This window comes from Acinonyx jubatus, chromosome A1 (genome assembly GCF_027475565.1).
Source record: "Acinonyx jubatus isolate Ajub_Pintada_27869175 chromosome A1, VMU_Ajub_asm_v1.0, whole genome shotgun sequence".
Classification (NCBI taxonomy): Eukaryota; Metazoa; Chordata; class Mammalia; order Carnivora; family Felidae; genus Acinonyx; species Acinonyx jubatus.
Window position 1 is genome coordinate 157,960,655 of NC_069380.1, and position 13,598 is coordinate 157,974,252.

Here is a 13,598-nt window from a genome sequence, read left to right on the forward strand (position 1 = left end):
TAGTATAGACATGTTAACAGTATTCTTCTACTCCATGTGCATAGTATATCTTACTGTGTATTTACTTTTTGTCTTCAATTTCTTTCATCATTGTTTTATAGTTTTCAGAGTAGAGGTGTGTCACTCGGTTAAATTTATTCCTAGGTATTTTATTAATTTTGATGCAATTACAAATGGGATAGTTTTCTTAATTTCTCATTTTGAGAGCTTCTTAGTATATACAAAGGCAATGATCTCTGTATATTAATTTTGTATCCTGCAACTTTATTGGATTTAATTATTCTAATAGGTTTTTTGTTAAATCCTTAGGGTTTTCTATACATAGTATCATTGTCATTTGCAAATATTGACAGTTTTACTTCCTCCTTACGAATTAAGAATGACTTATCTTTCTTGTCTGATTGCTGTGGCAAGAGTGGACATCCTTATTTTATTCCTGATCTGAGAGGAAATTGACCCTGAGAAATAAAGAGTAGATATTTTGGACCTAGAGATAGAGCTTGTGAATGTTTTCCTTTGAAGCATGTACCCTTATTGGAGTGGTTTATTTTTGCTCACACCAGAGGACTTAATGTAGAGGCTGTGTGCCAATTTATCTAAGTAAGGGTAAAAGGGGATGTGAGCAGTGGTTCTCTTATCCTCCCTTATAGGGTGCCTTTTTTTTTCCAACCTATAATTGCACCCAGAGGATCTAATGAAGCAGACATATCAGCTGATGATGCGAAATAGAATTAATCTTAGCTTCCTTTAACACAAACAGAATTTTAACCAGGTACTTATCAAAATTGTGTTTCTCTGTGTTCTTTCCTAATTTCTGGGACTATTTCAGTTTCGTTTGTTGGCCCATCTTAATCCAAGAGATAGGAGTCCCTTGATCTGAGAGTCCAGTTCTGGAATTTGAGGATTCTGGTAAGGTTCTGCACTTACAGTGCTGAATAGCCTGACTAAACGCTGATGGTTATTTCTTCCAAAATACAATAAACACTAGTCAAGTGTACAGCCTTAAGGGAATTCTGCTGTTTGAAAACCTATGCACAGCACTTTGCAAAGCTGTTGAGCCTGGTGGAGCTCTTTCTCTATCTTGGCAAAGCTGGGCCTGGGTTCTCCTTTGTTGGTTACCTCATTTTCTTTTAATGCATTTTCTTTTCGTGATGGAAAAGAGAGGCAGGTGCCCCTAAAGTTCGATTTTTCACAGCAAACCTTAAATCCGTATATCACATGTAGAAAGGTTGATTTGTAGCTGCTATCTCTTGTCTTCCTAATAGACCTTGTGGGTAGTAAAGATCTTAGGGAGTGCAACATTAAAAATGAATGAGGAGTACTGGAGTAGTTTGTCTGAGGTAGGGGTTGAGAGGGACTTGGTGGGAAAGGTTTAACAAAAGGCATTGATGTTTTAAATGCACAGAAATGCCATCCATCAATAATAAATGGTGTGGCGTAGAATAGATGTGCCAAATTGAGTTATTACAGCATATGGATCAGTTCATGGACAGGGAAAAGTAAGCACTATAGCTGGTGTTTTTAAATTATCTGTTTGAGAGCTTTAGAATACAGTTTTGAATATCCTGTTTTCACCCTCTAATAGCTGCTAGTTGGCAGTTGAAAACGTTTGGAATGTCCAAAAATTCTGAGGGTTTTTTTGTTTTTGTTTTTGTTTTTGTTTTTTTTAAGAATAAGAATTGGGGCGCCTGGGTGGCTCAGTCAGTTTAGTGTCCGACTTGGGCTCAGGTCATGATCTTGCAGTCCATGAGTTCGAGCCCCATGTCGGGCTCTGTGCTCATAGCTCAGAGCCTGGAGCCTGCTCCAAATTCTGTGTCTCCCTGTCTCTCTCTCTCTGACACTTCCCTGCCCACACTCTGTCTCTCTCAAAAATAAACATTAAAAATATTTTTAAAAAATAAGAATAAACAAATTTTGTTTTTCTAAAAACAAGATAGAATCTGAAAATTAATTTCTGGCTCCTCACAGCTGAGTGCCTTTTTTAAGAGCTTGAGTTGTAATTGTATAAGGAATGAAGTTACATTACAAAATATAAGTCACGTACAACTGTTGCCTGGTGTTTTCTTTACTCATGTTGATTATATCTCTAGGTACCTCTTCAGTACATACTCAAACTACAGGGAACCACTCAGGAAACCCCTCTAGAGAGCGAGAGAATGTGAGGTGGGGAGAGGGGCAGAAGGAGAAAGAGAATGAATCTTCAGCAGGGCCCACACTCATTATGGGTCTCAATCCCACAACCCTAGGATCATGACCTGAGCCGAAATCAAAAGTCAGATGTTCAACTGACTGAGCCACCCAGGAGTCCCAAGATTTTGATTCAAGGGCTAATTCTGTACATTTGCGCTGTGAGAATTATTTTGCCCAAAAGAGAAATATCAGCTTTGCTGTCTCATAGAGAAGATGACTCCTAGAAAATTGGACAAAAATCTGTTAGAAAGACTGGGATATTTGGTAAATGTAGATCTTAGTGCAGAAGTCAAGCTTGAGTGTTATTTGATCTAGGGTTATGGGAGTTACTGTTAGTGGAGCAGGCATAGCAGAGGACAATACTGCATGAGGTGTTTGAAATGACTCCTGAATTGGAATTGGTGTGCTTAAAGAAAACACTAGGCTTGGTAAGACATGTGGAACTATTCCACTCCTCTTAATGTTGACCCTTGCTTGCCTGTTTAGGAACTTGACTGGAATTGGGTCTCTGATTGTCTCAACAAAACTAATTCCTCTTTGTTTTTCCTAAGATGAACAAAATTGGTACTTGATTCTTGCAAATAATGTTCACTTAAATTGGAGGTTGGTTAGACTAGAAAGATAAATTACTTAGCTGTTGTAGAATCATTGGTTTAGTCCTTGAGTGTGTGAATGCTCCGGGTAAAAATGAGGACAGTGATTATATGAAAAGTTTTACTCACCCTTATTGGAGCCATCTGTATTAGCTTTCAACTCTGTGAGGTGCAGAATTTACTTGAATTAATCTTTTCACCTCCAAAGGATCCTGGCTTGTGTTAAAAAAGGCACTTGTCAAACTGTCTTTAGAGCCACCAAATAAATCTATTTTATAGTCCCATTAGATATCTAGCTCAGAATCCCATTCACTCTGGAAGGTCCTATGGTTGGATGCACAACAAATTTCCTGCAGTCATCTCTGGTACACCTCCTTTGGGTTGTTAAGAAGGTGTTGAAATGTGAGAAGGCCGGTAGTGAAATTAAATTGTGGGTCAGGGTAATTAGGAAGGGAGAACACCAAGCATTTTCATAGTACATTGTCTGGCTTTTAGTTGCAGCTGCAAACAACGGATATGAGTTTAACCAGTTGCTACAGTGCAGCTGGTTCAGATCTGGCTTTATAACTAACTGGCTGAAGTAAAATGAAATGGCTGGAAAATTCCAGTCAAGTAACACCAGTGGGAACATGTGGAATTAAATAGTGTGAGTAAATGCTGGCCAGGTTGAGGAAAAAAACTTCAGACAAACTAGAGGGTGGTGGTGAGGATGTGTAGAAGAGAGGTGGGGAGGGGGCAAGCAGGACATTTTCTGGCCCTTGTAACAAGGGTCTGTTGTTTGCATTAGCTCCCTTGCAGGAGAGGGGAGTTTTCCTCTCTCCAGAGAAGTTTGTAGTGTGGCTGGTCTACCTTCCTCCTGGACTGAGGTCACCTGTTTTTGTTTGTGTTTTCTTCTTCAAGAAGAAAGAAAAATATGCCATTACTTCAGGTCCTGACAACAACAGAAATGGCAGGCTATTGTCTTTCCTTTTCTTCAGGACGCTTTTCCTACCTTGTGTGACCCAGAAGGCCCTGTCTCTCTTGATAGTCCTCTTCTTACACCATGTGTACCAGACATGCTGAGTGTGTTGGAGGTGAAGGTTCAGTGTCTTGTAATTGTTCTAAATAAGGAAGGAAAATGGGTTTACTAAAGGAAAGCTTTTGTAGTATCCATTTTGTCTGCTTAATTTGGAGAATTTAGACTTGGCTCCAGAAAAAATTTCTGAGAAGTTCAAGGGCCATTGTGCTGTTTGGGGAAAACATTTGCTGTAACTAGGTTGAGGGTATTTATTCTCTGCCAGTGCCCGGGACCTGTGTTTGCCAAGTGATTTCCCAGTCCCAGGGATTAGCCAGTCATGTGAAACATTTGATTAAGAGACTTAAAGAAATCTTAGCTGAGGCACGATTGGTGGCTATTGGCAGGATGGCCCCATCCTCAACTCTGCTTTGTCTCTTGAGTGTTTGTAAGAATGTTTGTAATGATGAGCCATGGGGGCTGGATTTATGATCCAGTGAGTAATCTTTTTAGAAATCAAAGTTCTGGTGGGTATATTATTAATTAAGCCCCATAAGTTTCTACATAACTTAGAAAGGAGTCTTTTTTTTCTCAGAGCTATACCACCAGTCAGCTGTTTGGGGAAGAAGATACCAAGTTATCAGAAAAAATTACCTGTATCCGAACAGCAACATGGTTCTGTCTGAGGAAAGTAAAGTTTTTCTTGATGCACATTTCCTGGATTTGCATTAAATTTTTATACTTAAGCCTAGAGGACTTTTTCTCCCCCTTAACAGTGGCACCTTTCATTTGTGAAGCAGGAGCACTTGGGCCTGAGTCTGGAGATCCTGTCTCCAGCCATTCACCTCCAGCCTAGAAGAGAACACTTCTGTTTCCCTTCCACCCTGTTTAAATTTGTATGCGTTCCTCCCCACAGATAACCATCATCTTCAAAGCTCACCGTGAGTGCACAGATCAGAAAGTGTACCAAGCTGTGACAGATGACCTGCCGGCCGCCTTTGTGGATGGCAGCACCAGCGGTGGGGATGGCGACACCAAGAGCCTGCTTATCGTGGAGAGGGAGAGCGGCCGCTACGTGGAAATGCACGCCCGCTACATAGGGACCACGGTATTTGTGCGGCAGCTGGGTCGCTACCTGACCCTCGCCATCCGCATGCCTGAAGACCTGGCCATGTCCTATGAGGAAAGCCAGGACCTGCAGCTGTGTGTGAATGGCTGCCCCCTGAGCGAGCGCATTGATGATGGGCAGGGCCAGGTGTCTGCCATCCTGGGGCACAGCGTGCCTCGCACCTCATTGGCGCAGGCCTGGCCTGGCTACACACTGGAGGCTGCCAATGCTCAGTGCCACGAGAAGATGCCAGTGAAGGACATCTACTTCCAGTCCTGTGTCTTCGACCTGCTCACCACTGGGGATGCCAACTTCACCGCCGCTGCTCACAGTGCCTTGGAGGACGTGGAGGCGCTGCACCCGAGGAAGGAACGCTGGCACATCTTCCCGAGCAGTAGCCACGGGACACCCCGTGGAGGCGGCCATTTGTCTGTCAGTCTGGGACTCACATGCTTGATCTTTATTGTGTTTTTGTAGGGATTGTCTTTTGTTTTTTTTTATTTTTTGTCTATAACAGAATTTTAAAATATATATTGTCATAATATATTGAGTAACAGAGTATATATGTATATACCATGTATATGACAGGATGTTTGTCCTGGGGCACCCACCAGACTGTACATAATGTGCGTGACTGTTCCAAGTATGTTGGATGTAGTGTTCTTCGACTGTATTGATTTTGTTTTGCAGTTTTGTGAAATATTTTATAATGTCCCTGCCGGGGGACCTGTTAGAAAGCACTTTATTTTTTATATATTAAATATTTATGTGTGTACCTGGTTAGTACGTATAGTACAAATACACAGACGCCATCACAGCGTTCCCGCTGAAGAGGACCAGTGACGGTGCTCGTGGCTGTCCCTGGCTGTCCGTCCCTGCCTTCTCCCTTTGCTACTGATCTGCCACATTGGGTGCGCAGCTTTCACTGGCCTCCTGCTGGCGGAGCTGCGTCCCTTGAGCGAGGAGGTCCTTACTCTCACTCCGTGTGGAAGGACAGCTAACTAACTCCCCGACAGGCACTTTGGCTCTTGTGAAACACGCATCTCTAAGCAACCCTCGCCCTCCTTCACAACTGTCACTTTTTCAAAGGGCAAGGAGCGTATTACTACAGTTTTCATTAATTAGGATTGTTCTGAGCACTTAGGGAATGTGAGGTTGAGCCATATGAAACTGCTGTTTCTATTAGGTCAGAAGGGGCTGGTGATGGCAATTTCATAGATAGATACCAGGCATTTTACTAGACGCCAGGAGCTCCCAGACGTTTCCTCCTCCCGTGTTCCTGTTTAAATTGTATCACGCCTTGCTCTTCTCTGTATCATTTGTGCAAGCCCAAGTTCTAAGCCTTCTTTCCTTGGCTGTTTATGCCCAGAGACACACTGCTCCCTGTCTCCACCCCCCGTAAACCCTCTTCAACCTCACCTGATGAACCCAGAGACTAGGCCTTGTTAGATTCTCTCTTCGTGTCAAGGCCCAGATCCCATCACAAGGTGTGCCACTCTTCCTTGCCGTCCACACCGTGGCCTTCACAGTCGCTGGCGCTGACGTGTCTGTATGCATGAGGGAAAGGATAGGGTGTTAAATGACAGGAAAACTTTGAGGGCCTGAGCCAGTAAGTGGCAAAATGGGCTCTGGTGAACCCAGACCTTCTCACTGAGCAACGTTGCTTCCCAGGTGGTCTCTCTTTCTTTAATTAGATATGCTCCTTTGTAACATCTATAGTGATAATATACTAGTGAGTGCTCATGTAACTTGGTAAAATTCCTATAAAGTAAAATATCTCCTTCCATTTCACCTGTTGGCACGCCCTTGCAAAAGGAAAGCACCACCCACAAAATGCAAGAACAATGAGGAAGTGAGTTCTACCTAGGGCAGGTGGATTTCTATTGTATCTATGTAAATGTTTGGTTCCAAGGAGAAACGAAAGAATTTGTACCTTACCTTACTCAGATTTACATAAGTGCAAGAAGAAAGTTAATTTTATATACCACAGCAATTGGGATCCAACTTGTGCTGAATTTTAGATAGCCAGGTATCTAAACCTGGGGCCTGCCTTTTCCCATGCCCCATTGATTAGGGTCACGGCCAGAGGCCCAAACTGGCAGGAGAAGAGGATTTTGGTTCGTGAAATTCTATTTCTTAGTGAACTGATGATCCAATTACAGCATGGAGCTGTGGGTTCATCTAGAGGTGGGAAACTGCTCTTTTTCTGATCTAGGAGACGATAGTCTTGGGAAGTCTGGGAAAATCACAAAGGCACCCTACTTCTTACTTGATAAAAAGACGCAATACCAGAGAAGTGAAACTGAACTTGTTACCCTTCTATAAAGACGCGGGGGCCTACCTACCATGAGCTCTGAACTGTGGCTATTTCTGTTCACCTACAGGACATGTGCCAGTTCAGAAGCTATAGTTAGCTAGTAATTTTGTTAGGTAATTGAGTAGAACAAAGGAGGAAAAATATTTAGAGTATAACCACTATTCTTGTGTGAACAGTATAAAAGTGAAGTAAAAGCAATAGAAGTTTCTACAGTGTCTGGCTTTAGAGTGTATATGGTTCATATTACCTTTGTCCTCTTTAGGGAAAGCAAAATCACCACCTCTACTAATAGTTGGGGAAAGAAACAGGTTGCTCTGCCATATCCTAGCTGGGAAGGATGCCTCTAAGCATTCTGTTTCACTAGCATTTGTGCCAGTGTGTTTGGCTAGTCTCCCTTTATAATCAGTGTCCTCCTACAACATTTACAGTCCCCACAGATGACTAAGAAATACAGATGCTTCTCTAGAGAAGGGCCAGCTTATTTTCCATTTCTTTTCTAGGACTTTTAGAGAAAATAGTACTTGTCCATTTTGGTTCTTGCAATCTTCCTTAACCAAGAGTTTCAGGTGATCCCACCACATGGATAAGATGTAGCTATTCAAAGGTCTCCTGGGGGAGGTTAAAACTTGAGGGAAAACACTGGTTTTCACAGATGCTCCACATGGCTGTCTTTAAAAGACTCAAAACATTTTTTTGTCCTTTTCTTCCCTTTGTTAATGCTTGGAAATTCCCACAGTGTGTCGAGTCTTTGCAAAGAAACCTTTAGATGTGGTTCATAGGTATATGGATAAGTATCTGTGTAAAACAGTGAGTGTGCAGTGTGTAAATACTTTAAATTATTATGCTAGAAAAATAAAGTTACATACCATGCTGTGGAATGTTTGTTCTGTGATTATAGTGACACCTGCTGGAAGAGCTGCAGAACACAGGAGGGGAAGAAAGGGAGTGAGGGGGTGTTTGTGCAAAATCCTCTGATTACTGACAATCCAAAACTGTCCACAAACTTGCGTGTTTTCTAAACTACATCTTTACTGTAGCTTTTCATTTTTCAATTTTAAGCAATTTCAAGTAAGAATCTGTAAAACTAGTCCACTGGTATGATCCTAAAGGTCTGTCTTTAGTAATAGTTTTGGTCCCTTGGCAGACATGGGACCTGCCCTGTGGTGCTTTTAAGATAGCATGGATGGGAACTTCTGGTGGGAAGGACTTGGGGGCAGGATTTTTTGGCTTTGGGAACTTGTAAATCCCTATTTCTTGGATGTTCTAAAAAGAGATCACAAGATCTCAACTTGTTCTTTGTTCAAGAAACACGCCGAAGGGTAGAAAAACTTGAAAAAGAAATTAAACCCAAACTGAAAGCAAAGGAAATCAATTACTAAGTCAAATACTAAATGGGACAAATTCCAACTCAGGGAAACCTACATAATCATTTCTTAAATAGAAGACTCAATCCTTATATGTAGTGTTTAAGTGTAGTTCAGAACAACAACAAAAATCCTCTGAAACACAAAATAAGATGACCGTGATACACCCATTGAGAACCTAATACATAAGCCTACACTAAATGAACACTAAGAAATAAACCACATCACGATGACGTCTATACTCACAAGTCAAAATTTCTCTTTCTGTATACTCTAAATCCAGACCCCCAGCTTTTCAGGAATTGAAATTTAAGGAACTGTCCAAAAACCTAACAAGGAGGTCTTTATTGTTTTACACAGGAAACCGTGACTTTAACAAACATTAAGCATCCTGTTAGTTACTGGAATTTTGTTGTCTTTTGGGGGTTTGTTTGTTTTTGTAGCCACATTTAGTATTCTATTGCCTGAGATCAGCTGGAATACCAGAGTCTTGGATTGCTGCGGTCCTTTCTGAGCAAATATACTTTAGGGGAACAGCAAGAAAAAAATCTAGCAGGTTCTTTGTATGTGTCCTAAGGACTATCTCCCTGCCTCAGAGAATCTAAGACATTAAAAAAAAAAAAGAGGAAGCAGTTCACAGTTCCTTATTATTTGACTGCCCAAGCTCACCATATTTTTCTCCTTCCATTCCCTTTCTGTCTTCCAAATGGATAAGCCATATCACAATATTATTATTTCAAGAATATTTGTCTCTGAACTTATTACTCCACCAAATAAACAAATGTTTGACACTATCAACTAAATAACATCAACTAAATAGTATCAACTAAATAAATATTTAGTCCTTTGTATCCAAAATATGAAGTATGTGCTGGGAATGCAGAAGTTTTTGTTTCCTCTCTCTTGTGAGCAGTGTGTATATTTATAAACAGAGTGGGGCAGCCACAGCCTAGGAAATACACTAACAGATCCAACACAGATGGAATGTGCACCCTGCCTGGTTACAATGATGTTCAAACCAAGTGAACCCACCAGGCTGGTCAGCTAAAATATATTACAGTCGGTATACCAAACTCCAGAGCAAGAAGAAAGCAACAGGGCCAAGTTTTCTAACTGACAGCTTATCATGGATGACAGTTATATGACACTTATTATTATTATTACAGTAATGAAAAGTCCAACTACAGAAAAAGAAAAAAAAGTAAGCACTGCTACCAAATGGAATACACAAGACCAAACCATACACAAATTAACCAAGTAGGAATTGCACTTGCCATCGATGACATAATTTTTAAAACATGATTATCTCAATCACTAATGTAGCCCTTGCACCTAAATATATAAAGCAAATATTAACAGATGTCAATGGAAACTTGACAGTAGTATAGTAATATTAGGGGACTTTAATACCCCACTTACATCAATGGATAAATCACCCAGACAGGAAATTAGTAAGGAAATATTGGCCTTAAATGACACATTTGACCAGATGAATTTAACTGATACATATAGAACATTGCATCCCGAACTGCAGAATAGACAGTACTTTTCAAGTGCATATGGAACATGTTCCAGAACAGATTACATGTTAGGCCACAAAACAAGTCTCAATGCATTCAAGAAGATTGAAATCATGTCAAGAATCTTTTCTGACCGTAACAGTATGAAACCAGAAATCAATTACAAGATAGAAACTGGCAAAAAACACAAATACATGGATACTAAACAACGTGTAACTGAACAACCAAAGTGTCAGTGAAGACATCAAAGAGGAAATCGATACCTTGAGATAAATGAAAATGGAAACAACTTACCAAAATCTATGGAATGTAGTAAAAGCAATTCTAAGTTCATAGTAATACAGGCCCACCCAACAATCAAGAAAAATCTCAAATTATCCAACTTTATACCTAAAGGAACTAGGAAAAGAGTAAAGCTCAAAGTTAGTAAAAGGAAGGAAATCATAGGGGCGCCTGGGTGGCTCAGTCGGTTAAGCGTTCGACTTCTGCTCAGGCCATGATCTCACAGTTTGTGGGTTTGAGCCCCACGTTGAGCTCTGTGCTAACAGCTCAGAGCGTGGAGCCTACAGCCTGCTTTGGATTCTGTGTCTCCCTCTCTCTCTGTCCCTCCACTACTCGCTCGCTGTCTCTCTCTCAAAATAAATAAACATTAATTTAAAAAAAAAAAAACTTTAAAAAAAGGAAGGAAGTCATAAAGATCAGAGTGGAAATAAATAAAACATAGATTTAAAAAATAGAAATATCAATGAAACTAAAAGCTCGTTCATTGAAAAGATAAACAAAATTGATAAACCTCTAGCCAGACTCATCAAGAGAAAAAGAGAGGGCCCAAATAAATAAAATAAAAATGAAAGAAGTTAAAACTGATACAGAGGATCATGAAAGATTATTACAATTATTAATTACATACCAGCAAACTGGAAAATCTAGAAACAAATGGTTCATTTCTACAAAACTTCCAAGAATAAATCACAAAAAAAAAGAAATGAAATTAAATCACTACTTTTAAAACTTCTGGGGCATCTGGATGGCTCAGTCAGTTGAGAAATCTGACTCTTAATTTCAGCTTAGGTCATGATCTCATGGTCATGAGGTCAAACCGCATGTCAGGCTCTGCAATGGGTATGAAGCCTGCTTAGGATTCTCTCTCTCTCTCTCTCTCTCTCTCTATCTCTCTCTCTTCCTCCCACCTCATGCCCCTCTCCCCCACTCATGCTTTCTCTCCTTCTAAAAAAAAAAATAGAAATAAAACTCCTAAAAAATAACATTTTAGGACAAGACAGCTTCACAGGTGAATTCTACCAAATATTTAAATAAGTGTTAGTACCTATCATTCTCAAATTATTCCCAAAAAAAAGTGAATAGGGAATAATGCTTCCAAACTCATTTTGCAAGACTAGCATTATCCTGATACCAAAACCAGGCAAAGACACCACAAAATAGAAAACTGTAGGACAATATTCCTGATGAACATAGATGTAAAAATCCCCAACAAAATATTACTAAACCAAATTCAATGATACATTAAAAGAGTCATATACCATGATCAAGTGGGATTTATCTCAGGGATGCAAGGATGGTTCAACATCTGCAAATCAACATGATACTCCACAATAACAAAAAGAATAAAAATTCTATGACCATCTCAATAGATGCATAAAAAAAGTTTCAAAATTCAACATTCATTTGTGATAAATACTCTCAACAAAGTTGTTATAAAAGTAATGTACCTCAACAAAATGAAGGCCATTTATGAGAAACCCATAGCTAACATCATACTAAATAATGAAAAGCTGAAAGCTTTTCCTCTAAGATCAGGAACTTTCATTCTAGCCATAGCAATTACTCAAGAAAAAGAAATAAAAGGAAAATTGGCAAGGAAAAATAAAAAGTAACTCTATTTACAGATGACATGATAATATATACAGGAAACACTAAAGACCCCACCAAAAAAAAAAAAAACTATTAGAAAAAACAAATTCAGTAAAGTCACAGGACAAAAATGGACAAACAGAAATTGGCTGCATTTCTATACACTAATAATGAGCTATCAGAAAAAAAAATTAAGAAAATCCCATTTACAATTCCACCAAAAAGAATAAAAAATCTACGAATAAAGTTAACCAAGGAAGTGAAAGACCTGTAATCTGAAAACTATAAAACAACAATGAAAGATATTGAAGATGACACACAAAATAATGGAAAGATATTCCATGCTCCTGGATAGGAAGACTATTGTTAAAATGTGCATGCTATCTAAAGCAATCTATGGAGTCAATGCACTCACTATCAAAATACCAACAGCACGTTTCACAGAACTAGAACACATGATTCTGAAATGTGTATGAAACCACAAAAGATCCTGAATAGCCAAAGCAATCTTGAGGAAGAAAAACAAATCTAGAGGTCTCACCATCCCTGATTTCAAGATATACTGCAAAGCTAGTAACCAAAACTGTATGGCACTGTCACAAAAAGAGACACATAGGGGACACCTGGGTGGCTCAGCTGTTAAGTGTCTTGCTTCGGCTTAGATCATGATCTCAAGGCTCCTGAGTATGAGCCCCATGTGGGGCTCTGGTCTGATGGCTCAGAGCCTGGAGCCTGCTTCAGATTCTGTCTCTGTCTCTCTGCCCCCTCCCCTGCTCACACACTGCCTTTCTCTCTCTCTCTCTCTCTCTCTTTCTCTCTCATATAAACAAACATTAAAAAAAATTTTTTAATGGACACACAGAACCAAAGAACAGAATACAAAGCCTTAATAAGAAATCCACACTTATGTGGTCAATCTACAACAAAGGAGGCAGCAATATACAATAGGACAAAGGCTCTTCACCAAATGGTGCCAGAAAAACTGTAGAGCTGCATGCAAAAGAATGAAACTGGACCGCTTTCTTACACCATGCACAAAAATAAATTCAAAATGGACTAAAGAGCTAAATGTGAAACTGGAAACTATAAAACTCCAGAAGAAAACACTTCTTTGACATTGGCCATAACAATATTTTTCTAGATATGCCTCCTCAGGCAAAGGAAACAAAAGCAAAAATAAACTACTGGAACTATACCATAAGAAAAAGGTTTTGCATAACAATGTGAACAATTAAAAAAATGTAAAGGCAACCTACCAAATGGGAGAAGATAGGTGCAGATGATATACTCAATAAGAGATTAATATGCAAAATATGTAAAGAACTAATACAGCTCAACACACACACACAAAAACAAATAATCCAATTAAAAATCCCACAACTGATAACATCTGCTACCTACTGGAACCAACGCGATTTGTTTGACTAAATAAATGTGTGACCACAGGGAAATCCACTCTGGCAATTTACTGATATTGCCATGGTGTGTCAGTGATAAACCTGGGGACCAACTTATCTTATAATATTGGTGGCTGCCACAGGATTAAGCCACAGTAGGCTCTAGGGCAAAAGAAAACAGGCAGAGGACCTGAATAGATGTTTTTCTAAAGAAGGCACCCAGATGGCCAACAGATGCATGAG

The 13,598-nt window shown here is 39.7% G+C and overlaps 1 protein-coding gene across 5 annotated transcripts in view; it reads left to right on the forward strand.

The window, feature by feature from the left end:
- The window catches only part of RGMB (repulsive guidance molecule BMP co-receptor b), a 29,067-nt gene extending 20,987 nt beyond the window's left edge, over positions 1 to 8,080 (forward strand). For all 5 annotated transcript variants that reach the window (XM_053225158.1, XM_015085650.3, XM_027037341.2 and 2 more), the window contains one exon: positions 4,694 to 8,080. In XM_053225158.1, the coding sequence (XP_053081133.1) occupies positions 4,694 to 5,362 (669 nt within the window). In that variant the 3' untranslated portion in view covers positions 5,363 to 8,080. The remainder of the gene's footprint in view (positions 1 to 4,693) is intronic.
- The last annotated feature ends 5,518 nt before the right edge of the window (positions 8,081 to 13,598 follow it).